General features: G+C 40.8%; 1 protein-coding gene across 1 annotated transcript; it reads left to right on the top strand.

The window, feature by feature from the left end:
* Position 1: 1 nt before the first annotated feature.
* CUNH5orf22 (chromosome unknown C5orf22 homolog) lies at positions 2–15,531 on the top strand (the record flags this gene model as incomplete). Its single annotated transcript, XM_035891302.1, has 9 exons — positions 2–25; positions 2,018–2,163; positions 3,333–3,482; positions 5,796–6,258; positions 8,294–8,356; positions 11,048–11,169; positions 12,081–12,147; positions 12,756–12,895; positions 14,290–15,531. Coding segments are annotated over 9 exons (1,308 nt in total), but the record flags the coding sequence as incomplete, so codon positions are not given.
* Between the last annotated feature and the right edge of the window lie 3,782 nt (positions 15,532–19,313).

The following is a 19,313-nucleotide window of genomic DNA, read 5'->3' as shown; positions in this document are numbered from 1 at the left end:
GTGGGTGGTGGAGGACCACCAGGACGTGAGGGCTGGGCGGCGGGGCCGGGCCGGGCGGTGGAACGGGGAGTCCCTCGGGCGGTGCATGGGGAGTAGCTTCGTTTCTTTCTTCCCGCGCGGCGCGGAGGCGTAGTCTGGTCGGCAGAAGCGAAAGGAGACGCCCGGACCCCTGGGCAGCAGCCGGCCGGGATGCGCCTTCCCGCGGTGTAACCGGGCTCTCCCGGCCGCGGGCGCTCCCTGGGGAATGTTCCCAGCCTGCACAGAGCTTGGACCTGCCTTCGCTCTCACTGATGAAACATAAGTGAAGTTCAGTGCCCAGGTGACCTCAATTTCCTTCCCGATTCAGTGATTTTTAATTTTTATGCTAGGATGATTTTTAATTTTTATGATATATAATGCTATGATCGGGTTGTTGGCATCTTTTTAAGCAATTATTGCTCTTTTTTTTTTTTTTTTTTTTTTTTTTTTTTTTTTCCCCCTTCTTGGGGTCGTAGTTGCTCTGGTCAAAGGGAAATAATGCTCTTAGAGTTAGCCAGGCATTAGTGCGGTACTTGGAAGCCCAACCTTACACAGCATACGGCATGTCAGCAGCAAAGTGGTAAATCTAATCACATCCTAACAAGCAGATTGACTGCCACTTGATGAGAAATGTCAAATTTGCTTGAAAATTTGAATTTGTTAAATTGGAACTTTGCTTTTTTAGTTAACTAATTAAACGAGGGGCTGAAGAAGGACTTGTTTTTGAACTGCTGTTTCTGTTTGCTCATATGGTTTGTTTCTAGGAGCATAAGCTGAGGCCTTAGTCCTAAGTAAGCAGATTCTTTACCCAGTGGTGCAGAAGCCCATTGATTTCAGTGAGGATTGCTGGGGGCATGAAGACCTTGTGGAGGAAAAAGTGAAAAATACTGACTATCAGTGTTTTGCAAACAGAAAATTTTAGTGTAATAAAGTTTATTAAAATAGTGTTCTGAACTTGTAAGCTATTAGTTTAACATGTGTGATTTTTGCTAAGACTCACTGAAATGTATGGTGCTGTGTTAGCTGGTTTTCCGTGGTAACCAAGGACTAAAAGTTAGCATAGCTCAGTTTCTGTTGTAATATAGAGATCATGTATCATTTTTATCACCTAGTCCTTTTGCACTCTTCACATTCCCTGTATAATAGAAAAGTGATTCACGGTCCTTGCTGGATTTGTTCTGGCAGCTAAGGCAGTTGTCCTTACCTAAAAGGTCCTGTAACTGTGGGAGGGGCTCCATGTACCGCAGTTCAAGAGGCATCACGAATCAACCATCACTTTTCTCATTTTGCCACCCTACGTTATTGCACTTCAGTGGTCACTACGCTATAGGTTGATGAGTTGCCTCATCCCCTGTTTTTCGCGCTTGTGAGTGAAGACCTTCAGCAGGGGATAAAGTTGGGCAGCTGAGAAAGGTGGTCTCTTTATTGCAGCCACTAAATCATGCAGGGATTAGGAAATAGGCCCTTTCTTCAAGGGGGATAGGTTAAAAGATCAGCTAACATTTAAATGATGGTGGGGTCGGTTCTCACTCTCTATTAGTTAACCTATAAAACACAGGTAATGAGGTGTGTTTATCTCCACAGCACCCATGCATAGTGAGGAAGCTTTGTAGCATGGAGCAGGCAGCGCAGGGGCGATGTTCTGCAGAAGAGGAAAGGCGTTCCTGGGGTTCAGTTGTAAATGAAAAAAACTAGGAATTGAGTTGAATGATGAGTGAGAAGAGCTTCTGCAAACAAGACTTCCTCTAAAGAAGGAAAGACGGAATAAAGCTATGACTCTTCAGCAGCTTCTTATGTGTGGAACTCTTGGACTCATAATGATTACAGTTCATGAGCTGTCTTGCTGCTGGAGTTGTTTCCCCTTTGTATTGTTTTCCGTCTCTTCCTCCCTCTAACCCAAATTCTAAAGGAATAAGGGTGGGACTAGTGGTTTTGCTGTTAAAGCCATTGCATTTTTTAGCTCATTGATTACAATGGAAATATTTTTGTGTTATTCTAGGTGCTGCCTTTCATCTATCGTGCCATTGGTTCAAAGCATCTTCCGGCCAGTAACATCAGTTTTGTTCATCTTGATTCCCATCCAGACCTCCTCATTCCTGTGAATATGCCTGCAGACACCGTATTTGACAAAGAAGCTCTTTTTAGGTAAGTCCTGGGTACTGCATCAGCATATTTCAAGTCTGCTTCCTGCTGCCTTTGATTTACAGTGAATATTGGTACGACTGCGTAGGACGTGTAAACAAAAGAGGTGTAAGTCAGCCTCAAGTTATATCTTCTGTCTTTTCACTTTTGCTGAAGACTTTATTTTTTTGGATCCAAAAAGTTACGTTTGTGTTTTTTGAATGTGGTCAGATATTGAAGACTTAACAAATTTACTCTGTTTTGTTGTTAGGTAGTATGTCGTGTTGTTAGTCTAGTTAGTTCCTCTGAGGACCAGGACAGCATCCTGAGTGAATGATTTATGTCTGAAGAGCTGTGGTTTTAAAACAGCCTTTCTTCTTACTGAAAAATTGACTTTTGAGATTGAAATAACATCTCCAGGGTTGACATGGTGAATATGTGAAGTTGAACAAGACTTTCCTAGTAAGATCAGTAAGGCCAATATTTTTCCTCTAATTCTTAGCTAGTTAATAAGCCCCAGAGTAATCTTTGCTATTGTCTTTCTTTTCCTGTTTTAAAATAAGTATCGATTGCTTCAGTGTTACGGTGATTTACAGCCATGACAAGATGATGTAATTGGTATGTAAGTAACTGTATCATGCTACCCATGGCCAATATTTTGTTTTCTTTGTTGGATGTATAAGAAGTTTTGTGGGCTATATCATACGCTTAAAAAAAACGGGGGTGTTGATAATGAGGAAAGTTGCTATTCTGTAGGTGCCAATTGACTCACTTTAATTACTGAGATTCTATTTAAAATCTGCTTACAGCAGTTTACAATAAAATGCTCCTTGAGGCCAGTTTGAAGTTATTTAGAACATTGTTGATGACGCAGTACAAGCACTTCCCTCTGTGTGATGTATCAAGAGAAAAAGGACAACAAATCCATGTAGTTTATAATCAAAGTGCCATGCTCAGAGTGAAGCTGATTGCCCTTTATAATCCTAACTTTTTTAATTCTGTAGACATTTTTGGTCTGTCTTACGAGTAAATATTTCCCTCTTTTTCTTTGATGATGTGAACCTTGAGTACTAATTTCAGATGATTTGCACGGGGGCTTTCAAGATGTGGAAGACATTTTTTGTATTCTTGACCCAGTTTTACTTACGGGGGAAGTAACAGTATTATCTCCAGCCTTTCTCCATTCGTTACAGTGAATTAAGTATTGAGAACTGGATTATGCCTGCTGTTTATGCTGGCCATATATCTCAAGTATTATGGCTTCACCCACCCTGGGCTCAGCAGATCTCAGAAGGAAAACACCATTTTTTAATTGGGAAAGACATATCTACAACTACAATCAGGTAAATTGTCTGCTGTCATATGCTAATAATATAAAGGCTATCTCTATAGCTTTTCATGTGTCTTTTTTTGTATTCCTGGATAAAGATGAAAATTTAATTTGTATTTGTGAGTTCCTTAGGACCTTCTGTGACTGACTATTTGTGTGAGTGGGTACAGTTAAAATTGTACCTTAAATTCTTTTTTTAATAGGTAATTCTAGCTATTGACATTTCAATTCAGCTACCCAAGTTTTAAATTTGTTCTCTTCATTAAAGTCAACATCTTCAGAAATCACTAATTTTTAACAGAGAATTTGGGTAACAGAGGGCAGCAATTAGATCCTCCTCAGTCCTCCCTTATCAGGAGAAAGCAAACCCAATTCCTTCAGCTTCCCGGTTATGTGTTCCGGCCCTCTAATCACCTTAGCAGCCCTTCTTCAGTTTGTTGTCATCTCTCTCATCCTGGAGGCCTAAACCTGGGCGGAGTATGTCAAATGTGACCTCACTGGTGCTGAACAAGAGAACAAATCTGTTCCCTTCCCTTGATGATTCTCGGGTTTTTTGTGGGGTTTTTTTTTGGTTTTTTGTTTTTGTTGGATTTTGTGGGTTTTGTTAGTTTTTTTAAGTTAATATGCTAGTTAAGCACTGAAACGGGTACACAGGCAGATGGTGAATTCTCCATTCTTTGATAAAGTCAAAACTCAACTGGGCTAGGCCCTGGGCAGCCTCATCTAGCTTTGTTCTGCTTCAGTGTGATGATTGACAAGAGACTTCCAGATGTGTCCCTTCTAATCTTAATCATTCTGTGATTCAAGTTCCGGTCAGAGCCCCTCATTCTGCAGTCAATGACAATTTCATATTCACTATATTCACTGCACTGTGATTTTGCACAGCTTGAATGGACATTTACAAATCCTGTCTCTTGCCAGCATATCAGAATAAATCTTTTGAAGCAAGTTTAACAGAAGGCAGCAGAGAAATGCTTTGTTTTATCCCCTAAAATAAAACTGAAACTCTAAAATTCTGAATCTGAGGCTTAAAGTAAACCTAAATAATAATACAAAAGCTGGTGCTTTCAGTTACATTTAACCATGAGAACTAGCACACAGAGAAGTACTTCATGATGGCTGGATAGCTCTCCCACAGAACCTCTGGTCGCCTTAGCAACCTTGAAAACATTTCCAGCTGTCTTTTGAAGACAGTCAGGTAACTTTTCTTCAGGTTCTAGGCTTACAAAAATCATGAAGGAAGAAAGGGAAAGAATCCTCAGAAATACAAACTTCCTAAAGGTTTTGTTGACAACAGGTGGCTGGATAGGCAATAGATACCCTAGTTGGTGTCCCACTACGGGAAAGGCTGTAGCATGAGCTCGTGTTGAACCCTGGAGAGAATTTCTGAGAATAGGCCCTGTGAATGCCCCATCAACAAGATGAAGCTGTGATCCAGGCTGTCACTTTAGCAGGCCTAGGATAATCTAGCCACAAGACATGGGGGAGCTAAGCTTCAAATTTCTGCTCCTCATGAGATTATTTGTCATCGTGATTGATTGCTGATGTTACCCTGTAATCAGATGAGGCCTTGACAGAAGAGAACAGAAGTTCACACTTCTTCTTACGTGTATTTTTTTAATCTGAATTTATGATGCTTAAGGCTTAATGTACTGAAATATGGCTTGAAAATAATAATCTTTACATTGTCACTGTAAGCGGAGTTTTTAGCTTTGTTGGGTTTTGTTTGTTTTTGATTAAGCGCATACCATTGTTATGTGGCTATTCACCCTCGAGTTACCTGTTCACCCCCACTTAGAATAGGGAATCTCTGTTGATGGTAAAGAAAAGTTACATGTTACTTATTAATCTATAGTATTTTACTGTTACTAAATCAATATCCATGGGTTTCAGGGCATTTCTCAAACAGAACTAACAGAATTTTCCTTAAAAAATAGGCAATCCAAGACAAAATATCCATAGCGTTGCAGTCTTATATGCCATAATATTGACAATATCTAGTTAAATTCTGGATGTTGTTTTTAAAATGCAATTAAATGGCAAATTAACCTTAGTAGCACATAACATAGAATCTTTTTCTTATTCATTAAAACCTTGTAGGGCTATAATAAAAAATATAGAGTGAATTTTAATATATTGATTCAGCAATAAAGAAGTAGAAAAAACTTCAATTTAAAAACCTGCGGATTAAAATAAATCATTTTGCACACACAGTTTTATTGCTTTTGTTACCCATTCATTCTTCTCAGGATTCTTTAAGTGTACATGCTTTTTCCTAAGCTTTTTGCAAAGATGTATATTAACTGTGAGTTATTGTCAATTGTAGGGTTACAGGTACAGATAATTATTTTCTAAGTGATGGTCTTTATGTCCCTGCTGATCAGCTAGAAAACCAGAAGCCTTTAAATTTACACGTCATTCTCATCAATCCTACGGAAGCATCAAACAGCCAGGAAGAAAATGGCGAAGTAGCATCTGCTAAGAGACTGAAGCTAAATACAGATGACACAGCAAGCACCGCTTCTGCCTCTTCATCACTGTTTCCTGGTGACCTTGATCACAGCACCCCAAGTCTGAAGAAGAAGGAAGTACAAAATGCAAGGACCCCAAACAAGGCAGAAATATTGTCAGAGTGCTCAGCGTCAAGCTCTCTCCGAAACAGTGAATGCCCAATAAGGGATGTTGTTAAAGATGTCTGCCAAGTACTGGAGAAGGGGGATGCACATATTTTAGACATTGACTTAGATTTTTTTTCAGTTAAAAACCCGTTTAAAGAAATGTACACACAGGTAAGGATGACAATGGAGAGCCCTCACACCATTCACAATAGAGTACCAGTCCTAGCATTTATGTCTATGGAGAAACTTTCATCTATGCTAAATTAGCAGATGAGCTGATCAGGATTAATGATTCATGGTAATACTTGAAGGGGAGACATTCTAACGGAGTGTACACTCCTAAGAATTGCAACTTAATAGGGATGAATCCTTATATCTGAAATGAGTTTTGAGGGTACATTCAAGCTCAGAGGTGTATGGCTCACTTCTGCTTGTTGCTTGGTATGTAAAAGCTATGCCTGGCTTTCCAAAGGTAATGTTCCAGATACCCACAGCGACATTCATCAGGGGGGATGACAGACTGTATCTTTTTTTTTTTTTCTATGGTATTAGAAAGCCACAATGGTATCAGGAGACTCTGCCTTTCAAAAAAGTGTGGTGGTGTTGATTGTGGTAACTTGTACTGATGAGAGGCTGTTACTCTCATTTCCTTCATCTGGACTGCTGAGTATAAGGATGAGCAGGCAGCTGCTGTCTGATGGGATGGCTTTGAGCTTAAGACTCTGCTGTGTATTCTGTTTATAACTTGGCTGCAGAGCAGAGGCAGCTGGCCTGTATAGAGTCATAATGTAGATCCTCAAAGGTGCAAAGCAGTTAGCACCTTTTCTTGACATGAACAGGATTTTTAGGAACTAACTAATGTGCCCTGAAAATTGGGTGTGGCATTTAGGTTTACCAATTCTTTTGTAATATCCTGAATCTTTTTAGCATTTAAATCTCTTTTTAATGCTGTTTTAACTTCAGCCTGTGCTGGAGAACATCTGACATCTTTGAGTGTCAGCTAGACTACTGCTTCCTTGTTCCATAAAGAAGTGCATATAGTGTCCCTGACCTCTCTTAGCTTCTGATATTCAGTATTTATGATCACAGTATCTTCAGACAATGTGCAATGCCAGTTGTTCTTAATCACGAAGAAAAGTGTATAGCAAAGGGAAAGCACTGTGAGGGTCTTGCCATACGAGAATACAATTCAATAGCCCTCTGAGGGCTTGAAATACATTCTGAATAAAATAATGGAGGGGGCTTAGCGGAGGGGTCGTTTTTTGGTTGCGTTTTGGGGGTTGTTTTGTTTCTTGTGCTTTTTTTTTTGGTTTTGTGCTGTGATAGGTTCTCAGTTCTAGGAATCACTTTTGGAAGTGGACTTGCGTAAAGCGCTCTGTGTACCTTTCTTGGTATAACGACTTCATTTGCAGTTAATATTTCTTAACTATGTTCCCTGTATTGTAAATTACGATAATTACATATGAAAATTTTTCCCAAGTTAACACTTGAAATATAAGAATCCAAGGAAAAGCTAAAAAGCAAATACAGTTCACCAATCCAGAAGAGTATTGTCTTCCCACGAAAAAAGTCTAAAATCCAAAACATTGCTGTAAAGATGCTTCGTGTTTCTGTAAAAATTGAATAGTCTACTCTTCCTTTCTCCCTCTGCACTGAAAAATTCACGAGTGTTCACCTTTTTAATGCTGTTATGTAAATAATGATCTGTTTGTGCTTGATTAGTTAAGCTTGAATATTACCAAGGAGTAGGACCGACAAGCCCCTTGTTTACTTGTGAACTTGTTGGCCAGCCAGCCTGAAGCCTTTAGTTGTCCTGTTTTCCTTTACAATCATACTCTCCTGTTGGTTTTGTCTGCCTAAGTCTGCCGTCTCAGTTTTACTCAGCATCTCACTGGGACCTTAGTTCAGCAAGATAGATGTTTAATTGCCAAGATTCTTTAACTAATAGACTGTAAATACTTAGCTGTTAAAGCTGTGTTCTTGAAGTCAGGTTTAAAGTTAAGCAACTCCAAAATGTTTGGCTGAGGCCATGAAATACTGCTCTGTCAAGCCTCACAGCCTCTTCCTCACCTGCATTTATAGAGGGTGTGTAGAGTAGAGCAATGATCTTGGTGATCAAATTCCTTTTTTGAAGAAGGCAGGCTTTGAGGATTTTGTTTCTCATTTGAAGAGTCTAATTTTTTGCCTCTTTTTTTCTTTTTCAAAGACAGAATATGAGCTTTTGCAAGAATTGTACAATTTCAAGAAGCCTCATAGAAATGCAACAGAGGTATGGTATTTCCTTGTGGGGTGTATGAGGAAATGATTCTTTTGATTTGCCCAATAAAAATGAGTTACGACAAGGAAGGAACCTATGAAAGGTGCTTAATGAAGTGGTCTCCAATTAGCTGTGCAGCATGCTGAATGCTAATCAGTAGCATCTTAGGAATTCTTTCCTATCAAATGTTTTCATTAAACATGTGAATTGCATAAATATTTAGCATGAGCATGAGAATTAATTTCTGTAAACAAGTAGTAGTTGACAAGGAAGAAATGAAAACACAGTAAGTCATTTGCAATCTTGTTCTTTTTATGGCTCAACAGGGCTTTGGTTTGGCGGGTTTTTTTGTGTGGTTTGTTCTTTTATTTTCCCTCCAGGCCCTCCCCTTTCCTGCCCTAGTTGCTCTTCCTTGATAGCCAGAGCTGTGCTGAATGCCTAACTGGTATTTTACCTGTTTACTTAGATGTGGAAAGGCCAGTATTACACCACTGTAACGTACTTTTCATTGTATGTGTTGTGTGCTTCTGAAACATGGAAATGTAAGCCTGCTGTAGCTGCCAAAATAGTCATTCAGTCCTGAGCCCAAACCATGGTGACAGCCATATTAATGGTCATTACACCACGTAATTTCTAAACAAGATCTTGTCTTTGCTTTCGTAATCTCATCTGAACATTATTACAGAGAGATTCAGCACATATCATTATCACAGATTAATGAATCCTAATTAATATGTGTGTATAAAGAAACTGAGATATGTGGAAGATGCCTGATTGGTTTTCCTATTTCTTAGTCAATCAGCAATAAAAACAGGTACCTATTTAAAAGGTAGTTAAATGTAAAAGGGATAAAAGCTCGTGATTTAAGTGCCCAATATGATTTCAGGGCATACGTTATTTACAAAAGCCAACAGTTTTATAGGAGGCAACTGAAATGGTTAGTAGACCGAGTAATGGATAGGTATAGAACTGAACAAGGCAAGACTTGCTTCATGGTGAGGCTGCACCTCGAATGCTGTGTTCAGTTTTGGGCCCCTCACTACAAGAAAGACGTTACATTGCTGGAACATGTTCAGAGGAGAGCAACAAAGCTGGTGAGGGGTCTGGAGCACAAGTCTTATGAGGAGAGGCTGAGGGACCTGGGATTCTTTAGTCTGGAGAAGAGGAGGCTGAGGGGAGACATGATCGCCCTCTACAGCTGCCTGACAGGAGGCTGTAGCGAGGTGGGGGTCGGCCTCTTCTCCCTGGTAACAAGCAATAGGATGAGGGGAAATGGTCTGAGGTTACACCAGGGCAGGTTTAGGTTGGACATTAGGAAAATTTTTTTCACTGAAAGGGATGTTAAGCATTGGAATGAGCTGCCCAGGGAAGTGATCGAGTCCCCATCCCTGGAGGTATTTAAAAGCCGGGCAGACAAGGTGCTTAGGGCCATGGTTTAGTGGTGGGATGTCAGGATTAGGTTAACGGTTGGACTTGATGATCTTAAAGGTCTTTTCCAACCTAAACGATTTATAGTGAGACAATCAATTTAAAGGGTTTGAAGGTAGAAAGCTAGTGACCTTTGTGGTTTTTGAAGTTTCAGAAAATATCCTAGATGTCTAGTTTCTTAAAATCTGTTTTCGTAGCTCCAGAGTATGGTTAGGTGTACATTTCTATCATACTACAAGATAATAGTGTGTTTTAGGTGGGTTTTTTTGTTTGCTTTTGGTTTTTAAGTACTATACAGGGGGATCAGACATGTCTTTAAATTTAGTTACTGGTGCTGCTCAGAAAAGTATCTTACTCATACCCCAGGATAGGATCATAAGGCTGTACTTTATTAATGGTTCATACCCTCAGCTCCTCTTAGAAATTAGCCCAAAGCTAGCATCACTGGCCAAAAGCAGCAGCATCTGTTATATGATACAGCCAGCAGAATCCTAAGAGGGGATTGTTATGTTCTTAATTGTTGCCCATCTATTCCAATGTGCTTTTTAATAATTTTCCTTCACACACCACTGTATTTTTAATACCAAATATGCCAAGGATTGCTTTTTGTTTGATATGTTATGTAGGATGTCTTTCTGGAAATGTTTGCATGTACAACTGTATTCATGTATGTAGCCTCACTCCAAGAAGATCGCCTCTTTATGTGTTCTGAACCTTTTAAGAAAGGGCATAAACTTGTGCAGGATCAGAGCAATAACTGACATTTTAAATTAATACCATGTTTTCTGAGGCACACAGTTGAAAAAACCTCAAAGCATCAAATAGCCCATTTTGATTTGTTTTTCTGAAAATGCATTTGATTTAATAATTTTCTTTTTTTTAAAGTTAAAAAATTAAATTCTCCTTTCTTTATAAAAATGTAAAGCTTTTAGTCATTGGAGCACTTCTGTGCTGTAGAAACAAATCCAACAATTAGTCATATACAGTTTCTCAGCTCTCCCTGGTGTATTCTGCCAGAAAGTAGAATGTGGCTTTTGTTTGTTTGTTTGTTGTGGGAAAGACAGAACAAAGAGAGGTGATTTATTCTGAAGGTGTAACAGCTCCTACAGGCATTCGTTTGATCCTCTTGAAAAGATGTTCTGTAGTAATGAATCAGTTGTTTCTGCTTCTCCACTTTCAGTAGATAAGTCATTTCAGAATTTAAATCTTAGGGTAAGCCATGAGATTCTTACCTCTGTTTTTTCTTACCATACTTTTATATGTGCTTATTTAAAGGAGGGCTTGCTGGATTGTGTTGAAAACCGTGTTCATCAGCTAGAAGATCTGGAAGCAGCATTTGCAGATTTGTGTGACAATGATGATGAAGAGACCCTACAGAAGTGGGCTTCGTATCCTGGGTAGGAGATTTCTAAATGGCTTAAAATGCAAACAGTAGTTTGGGAACTGATTATCCCAGCACTTTGCTAACAGAAAAGGAGAGAGGCTGGATAGGATCTATGCAAGGCTCCCATTTTTCCTTTAGTTCTAGAGGAGACAGAGTCAGACAGAACAGAAGAAAAGGCAGTCTGCTGTCGTCAGTGCCATGGTAAGCCTTCCAAGATCAGCGTTGTACAGCTTCATGCCAGTTCTGTTGTCTGTGGAGGGAGGCATGTTTGGTGACTAAAAATTTAGTGATCTGTGTGAAGCAGAGCTCTCAAAAAAGCAACAAGCTATGGAGGATATGAAGAAGGACTTCTTTGGTGCTCCCAAAGCTTCTTCATTCTGTGGAAAAACAGAAGTGAATGGAAGGCTGCACCTGAGCAATGGTATCCACAGAACATCTCAGCAGCATCTGCTATGCTTCTAAACTGCATGTTTTCAGCTGAAAAGAAACAGCAAAAGTCCAAGCTTTCCCTTGACAGTAAAATCACTCATTTTCCCCACCAAATGCAGCAGTTACTGCCAGACCTGTGTAACGGTGACCACAAGCATTTCCTATCAAGTTCATATGACTTTTAGCTACAACAGCTTCTTTCCAGGTCTGCCCTAAAAGAAGTGCAAAGAGGTCTTGCCAGATGCAGGCATGAGTAAAGGGACTTTCTAAGAAAGACCTGGCAAAGCAGTACAATAGTATTGATAATTTCCATTTTTCTTTGGTGCAGAAATGACACAGAGGGGCAAATTTCATTTTCAAATCCTAGGCCATGATAACTTATACTTTCTTCTTTTTTCTCTCTCTCCCACCTCGCTCCTTTTTTAAAGCGCTTATGGTAAATATATGTGTTTCCAACTGTTTATGTAACAAGTTTTGGTTTTGTTTTAACTCCAGAATGAAGCCACTTGTTCAGCTAGTTCACAGTTTGAAAACCAGAATGGAGAGCCCAGATTATGAAATGGTAGGTGTCTAGGTAAAAGAGCAGAAAGTAGACAGATTTCAAAAGCATAGCTTCAACAGGGAGGGGAAAGATCATGCTTTGTTTCAGACTTGCTTCTTGAGTCAGAATTTTGTGCAATTTTGGTAGTTTTCCTTTTTTTTTTTTTTTTTTATATCTTATTGCTTAGGTCAGCTTTTCTTTTCAAAGCTTCTAAAATTCTACTCTGCTTGTCTGTATTTGGGCAACATTAATGTGATCTTTTAGGGCTGTGATGTCTTGGGCTGCTTCCTGTGAAGGATCATTTCATTTCACCAGGGTCTGTTGATATACTTTATAGAACTTAAGGTACCTATTTGTAAAAGATCAGACCTATCGTCTTCAAGGGCTGCAGCATTCTCTAAATTCATAGGGAAGGTACAGTGTACTGGACATAATGAAACAATCCATACAACCTCCAGAATTTTATTCTTTTTGTTTAAAGACCAAACTGGGGGAAAACACCCAACTCTTACTGCCTGAAGAGGTGTTACGTCCTGGGCTAGGGATGGTATCTTAGAGACTTTTTGCACAGATAAGCTATATCAATAATTCATCAACAGAAATTAAATCTCTGTTTAATTTACATATAGGTCCATCAGGCTGGTCTGACCTGTGATTATATGGAGCTTCCTCACCATGTTAGCACTGAAGAGGAGATTGAAGGCCTCATACAATCCATTCAAGTTCTACTAAAAGATATGCCTAAGCCCACACTTGTGACAGTTGCTCGGTAAGGCTACATAGAGACTTTGAAACACTCAGACACTGCTTACAAAGCTAAATGATTCTATCCATATAGCACTGGCTGGCACGTCTTAAATTCTGTCTTAAAGTGGAAACCTTGCAGTGTTGTGAAAATTGACATTTGAAAAAGTTGATCATAAGGCAGTGACCATATCTACACGGCTAAGGGAAGGCTCTGCACTGATGGCCAGTTTTACTGGGCTTTAGAGTAGCTAGCACAGGTTTCAAAAGCAGTGAAAACATGATAACTTAATGAGCTTAATCACAGGCTATGTAAAGCCTGTGATGAGGCCTTGTGTGTGTTGAGATTGATAGCTGTCACTGGGATTCATATATCTCCGCTACTTTTGTTACTTGTGCTAGTTAGAGCAAAGCTAGCTTGGGCAAGCCTGCATGGGCTGAAATCACACCTTCCTTACTCTCTTGTAGGGTTCACTGAAATACAGATAGGATTTCTGGTTTCAGTGCAACTTCTGATGGAATTATTTTCATCTAATAGGCTGAAAGGGATTTGTATTCTAGAAAACTCTATTAAAACTTTGTATGGGGTAAATGTTATGCGTCCAGGACTGTAAAGGTATTATTTGGGAGAACAGGATGGAGTTTGCAGCCAGGGACATGGGAGAACCAGGGATCTGTTCTGGGAAAACTTAATTTGAAGACCACAGTGTCTCTATTGACAAATTGTTGTAATTTAATTGCTTCAGAAATACTGTGTGCCCGTAAAGGGCAGGCAACAACAGCAGAAGCTGACATGAAATTGTTTTTGTCAACAAGAAATCATACGGCTAATACCTACAATAAAAGAAAGCTGTATTTCCTGTGGCAGCTGCAGGGTTATCATCCACCGTTGCAGAGAAAATACAGAAGCATTTATGTAGATCTTGACAGATACAGAATCCAAAAAGTGTCAGCTCTCCTTTTTTATTAGTATCTGTTTGCACTTCACTAGTAGATACTGTAAATAATGTTATATCCCAGGGATTGTGAAGGTTTGTTTTTCAGGTTTTCCTACCTACTTTGCTAGTAGCATTTGAGTTTTTCAATCTTAACTTTCCACCAGTCCTTTAATTAGATAATTTGCTTGAACTTTGACTGCCAACATGTTCTGTGTCAGTCAGGAAGAAAGTAGAATTGGAAGGATGAATAGATCATGTTCCTAATCTGACCAAGACTTTCTGTTCAACTTCAGGCAAACTGTTACCATTGAAAGTAGTGAGGAGGAGCACAGCACTACCCTTTGAAGGGATACTGGGAGGCAGAACTCACCACAGTTTGAACATAGCAGCAGCCTAGACACAGAGCATTACAAGAATACAAAATCTGGTGATGGGGGTGATATCTATGCTCTCTTACGCTTTTTTCAATTCCTTGTTACAGATCAAGTTTGGATGAGTATTGCCCTTCAGAGCAGGTTGGCATCATTCAAGAGAAGGTTCTCAATTTACTAGGTTCAGTGTATGGCACTCTGGATGTGCACTTAGATTACTCAAGTACCTCATCTTCTTTGTGACCTTTCTTCGTGTATTGCCCTCTAATGCAGTGGATTAATTTAAATTGCATACCAGCTATGGTTGCAAGGGGAAAAATACTGTTATTTCAGCAGGTGGCACTAGAAACCAAGCTGACCAAGAGCTAGTGTTGAGTTGCATTGCTTTCTCCAACTCAGCTGCAACTGAACTGTTACCTGTTTGGCTTTCTTCAGATTAGTTCTGTGATTATTGTTTTTACTGTCTTGCTTCTTAAAATTGGTGCAAGAGAAACTATTTTTTGTCCATAAAATGTATTTTTTCACCTGATTTCTTTAAGTGTCTATAAAAAAATAATTATATATAACTAAATAATAATGATGTATATAAATAATTATATATAAAAATGGATTTCTTCTGTGTAATTAAACTTTTTTTGATGGAGTTTGGTGAGTAACAGACATGTTCCTGAGTTGCATTGTACCTCTTAAATTATCTCAATAATGCTATTAAGACATTAGGTTTACATGGTGATCTTAACTGCTGTGCTTGGCATGACCAGGCACCCCCCTATCATTTCTCAGAAGCAGCTTATTTCTTCTGCCCCATCCAAAGAATATAATTTGTATTTATACACTGTTACATTAATATTGTCTTATTTTGCCTTAGAGTATGTCATTGGTGACTGAGATAACGTCCCTAATGTACAGACATTGGCTTGGTATTTTCATTTTACATATTTTTGAGGATAAAAAGTATGCATACATGCGCATGCTTTTATCTGTTGAATCCTGTAAGGAGCTGAATTGATGTCTTCCGCAGAAACAAAGATGTAACTTCACTGAAGTCAGCAGCAAAACCTTCTGTACCAGCTTTTCGCTTATTTCAGTATTGTTATTTGGAAAATAACAGCTTTAGAACCATTTAATTTAGAAAGCAATCTCATTCTAGAGAAAACTGCCACTTTTCAGAGGAAAAAAACCCCACAGGATTTATATGGGAATTAAACTGAAATGGGAAAGAGAAAATACCACGTAGAATATTGTTTTTTATTATGAATAAGTTTTGCTTGTAACTTTTTCTGAAATAGTTAAGTTCATTTGTTAACATTAGCATTGGCTCTACAGACATTTTGAGCACTTTTACAGTTTTTTTCTACTTCTGCTATTGATATAAATGACTATATTATATATTTTAAATATGTAATTATTTTAAAATATTTCTTCCGGTAGAATAAATTCCATGACCATGGACCCATTTTCTTCATGCTTATGCATTCTGTCATAAAGACGTGGCTAGCCTTGGATCCAAGATCCTTAATGCATCATAAATGATAAGCAGCCATACCTTGCATACAGAAACTAAGTGGAGTGAGATAACGTGCTGCTTGTGTGAATTTTTTTTTTGTTTTTTTAAAGTAAAGGATGCTCTTTGCTGGGCTTTGAATAAGGCTGTAGAAAATAAAAACAAAAATATTGAATCAAAGGTGCCAGGGGTACTCCTGTGCTGTAGAGATTATGTTAGTCCCAGAAAGAAAAGTGTGCAGGGTGCGATAGCACAGTTCTACCTGGTTAACTGATACTCTGCTTCTGTGTCCCAAAACAGAGCACCTGCAGCACATTGTGTGTACCGGGTGCAGGTGCCCAGGTGCTGGCAGCAGCAGCAGCAGTGGGGGCCGCAGGTTCCGAGGGCGGGAGGGGCTCCGGGCGCCCCGGCAGAGATGCCCCCGCCGCCCCGGGAGAGACCCCGCGGGGGCCGGTGCTTCCCTGCAGCCTGCAGGAGAGGACCATGCCAGAGGAGGTGGCTATTTCCTGAAGGAGCAGCAGCCCATGGAGCACCCCATGTTGGAACAGGGGAGAAGTGTGAGGAGGAAGGAGCAGCAGGGAGGAGCTGTTACCTGTCTCATCCCATCACGGTCCTTGAAGCTGTCCTGAGCATTCCCTGGGGGTTCAGATATCCAGGGACTGGCCCAGACAACACAGCCCCTAGGAGCCAAGGCTGTAACTAGGAGGACTTCTCCCACCCTCCCTCAGGGCTGTCCTGCACTAGCTTTTCTCACTGCTGGGATGTGTTCAGGCTCTCAAGTCAGCCCAGTCCCTGCCACAGACTCCAGTGCTCTTGTTTCCAAAGGGACTAATGGCAGAAATGGGAAGGTCCTTGGCTGTGTAGGACAATGCAATGAGGCAGACACCCCTCACAGGATATCTAGAGGGAATGAAAAGAGGGAAAAAGGTGGTGCTGCTGAGCCGGTTGTGTGGCCTGTGTTTCTGACCACAAGAGGAACTGTACCTGTCAGTCCTCTAATGAGCTCTTCATTTATGAGTGATGTGGGTTAACTCCACCATCCAGTCCAGATGATGTAGATTTAGACCTTGATATATAGATACGGACTTCATTTATGACCTTGAATCAAACCAGTTTCTTGGATCAGAATTCCTGATCCGCAGCCCCATTGCTTGACTGCTATCCCACAGGGCAGTTCTTGCAGAAATAATACTCAAGAACCTATCTGCTGTTAGAAATGCTACAAGACTGCTTAGCCCTTCCAAACACAGGCTGAGAAGGTAAAACTGCATGTAGATCAAGGGAATTGCTGTTTACCCAATCTGTTTGGGGCACTTTCCTTAAAAGTTGTGGGAGTGAGAACAGTTTTAAAGAAATCAGCCCTAATTACATTGTGAGATTTGACAAGATTGTGGGCCCTTTGCTTTTTACAGTGTGTAATCGTCCCACAGAAAGACCCTTATGGAAAAATTGCATGCCTTGCAAATTTGCTGTCAAATCAGTCCCCCTCTTCTGTGCCTTTCTGAATGAAGGAAGAAGGATGGCTTGATCTCTGTCTGGCACAACACCATGTCGTGTTTTCACTGCAGTATTTCAACAGCGTTTGATCCATGCTTCAGAACAAACACAAAACCTCACTTCTGTCTTTCCTCTTTTTACCTTCCCCAAACCCCACCTTCAAAATAAAATGCCAGTCAAAGCAACTTTTGGCTTGATACATTAAGCAGTTAGCATTGTCACATCTCAGCACCCAGGGAAAGCAGGGGTCTGACACCTTCCCACACTGATAATAAACTGCTGGTCGCTTCCATGAACCTGACGTGCTAGCGCCCATTCAGGCAGTGCCCTCACAACCACAAAGCCGGTAAGGTTACTGCCCTTTCTTAGGAAAATACCTCATGGTCCATTGCCAGCTGTTTTGTAGCCTAAAGATTGAGTCAGAGAATAAATGTCCTTTTTTCTGATGTTAAACTCACCGCAGATTACCACAATATAGCCTAGGAATAAGCCATCTGTGGATAGAGGGAGCTGCCTCTGTAGAAGGCTCAGTATTTTCACTTGGACATTCACAGGCTCATTATTTATATAGTCTTTTGAATACTTCACAACACTCTCAGTTCTTTCTAACTAAACTGCATTAATTATCACAGCATAACAGCATATCTTAATGTAGTGAGCATTTGAGGATAGTGCAATGGGATTTCATTAGAACTTAAAACGTCAGCTGTGCCTTGAAATCACACTTCATTTTCATTACTGTTCCAAAAGCTGCCATCACCAATTGCCTGTTCTGCCAAGTAACTAAATAAAACTAGCATTTCTTGGTACTGCCATAGTACATGATGTTTTGTTCCCTTGTCTGAGTTACCCGTCAAGAAGGAGAGTAGCTAGTTTTTAATAAAAACTTGCATCCTCTATGACAGTCAAGTCCTAACAGCAGTACTACGTTGGGGGCAGCCTGCAGATTTCTGTTCACCAGCAACGCGGACATCCAGGCTTATGTTGAATTTAAATAGTGCTAGCCATGGTATCTTTGACTGAGAACTACTGAGATACTAGTACATACAGTACTCCAAATAATACATAAATTTTAGCTTCAGGAAAAGCAGTGATATACCACTGCAGAAATACCATTGCTTCATGAACATATATGTATACACCTGGTATCACTGCTGAAGTAGAGAAATTGGCCTTCCAAATATCAGGTAAATACAAAAGAAAACATGAAAAAATCTTATTACAAAGAACTTCAAGGTCCTGTCATGGGCTAGCAGCTATTCCAAGTCTGTGTTGGAAGAGAGGAAAGATGCAGGAATAGTCCCCTGGAAAAGGGACTGCAGCGCCCGCTGTTCACAGATGGCTTAGTGAGGAAGCCTTTGTTTAATTGTGGCGCTTTTTTTCCCAGCTCTCAAAATACCTCGGCTGTTTTACTGTGGTATTTAGTCTCCCTCATCCTTCAGACCATGGTGGATCAGATTATCAGACACACATATATATGGCCGATTAAATGAGAATTGTTCAGAGGCAGAGATCTAAACCAGAGGCTGCTGCATAAATCTGTACTAATGTCTGTGGGCCATGGCCAAAATGGGCATGGCCTCATTTAAAAGCCTTGAAGCTGGCAAAAATCACAGATTGGAGTCAGTGAGCAGCGAGGGCCACTCTTGGCAGCTGGATGGCACCTGCCCCCATGGGCTCCTCCTCTGGGGATAGTAAAGGAGACGGAGAAGACGTGGCCGGGCTCACCGCAGGGTGTGGGTAGGCTCTCCCCCGTGAGCTGGATGCACCTTCTGACAGCGGCAGCCAGGTCCGGCAGGCGATGCCTCAGGTCCTGCGGGGAGGTCACCCCCGGCCATCTCACCTGTGGGGGCCTCCGTTGGCCCTAAGCCACAGTGGGCCCTCAGGGCTCACTCTTCCCACCCAGCTCGTGCCGCCCACTTCATGTGCGCAGCCCGGCACTGTGCCAGACCCCACGGCACCCAGGGTGGGGACAGTCAGGGGGGCAGGCCCTGGTAGAGCGCAAGGGCTGTGCCTGGCAAAGGCCTGCTCGAGCACCCAAGATGGCTGGAGCTGACTGACAGGGCACAGCAATGGCGGCTGCTCCCTCCCGTCCGGGAGTGGAGAGGCAAGGGCGGCCCTGGTGTGGGCCGG

The sequence above is a fragment of the Egretta garzetta genome, unplaced genomic scaffold (genome assembly GCF_000687185.1).
Source record: "Egretta garzetta isolate BGI_Z169 unplaced genomic scaffold, ASM68718v1 scaffold463, whole genome shotgun sequence".
NCBI lineage: Eukaryota > Metazoa > Chordata > Aves > Pelecaniformes > Ardeidae > Egretta > Egretta garzetta.
Note: the sequence above shows the minus strand (reverse complement) of the source record. Positions and strands in the feature narration are given on the sequence as shown.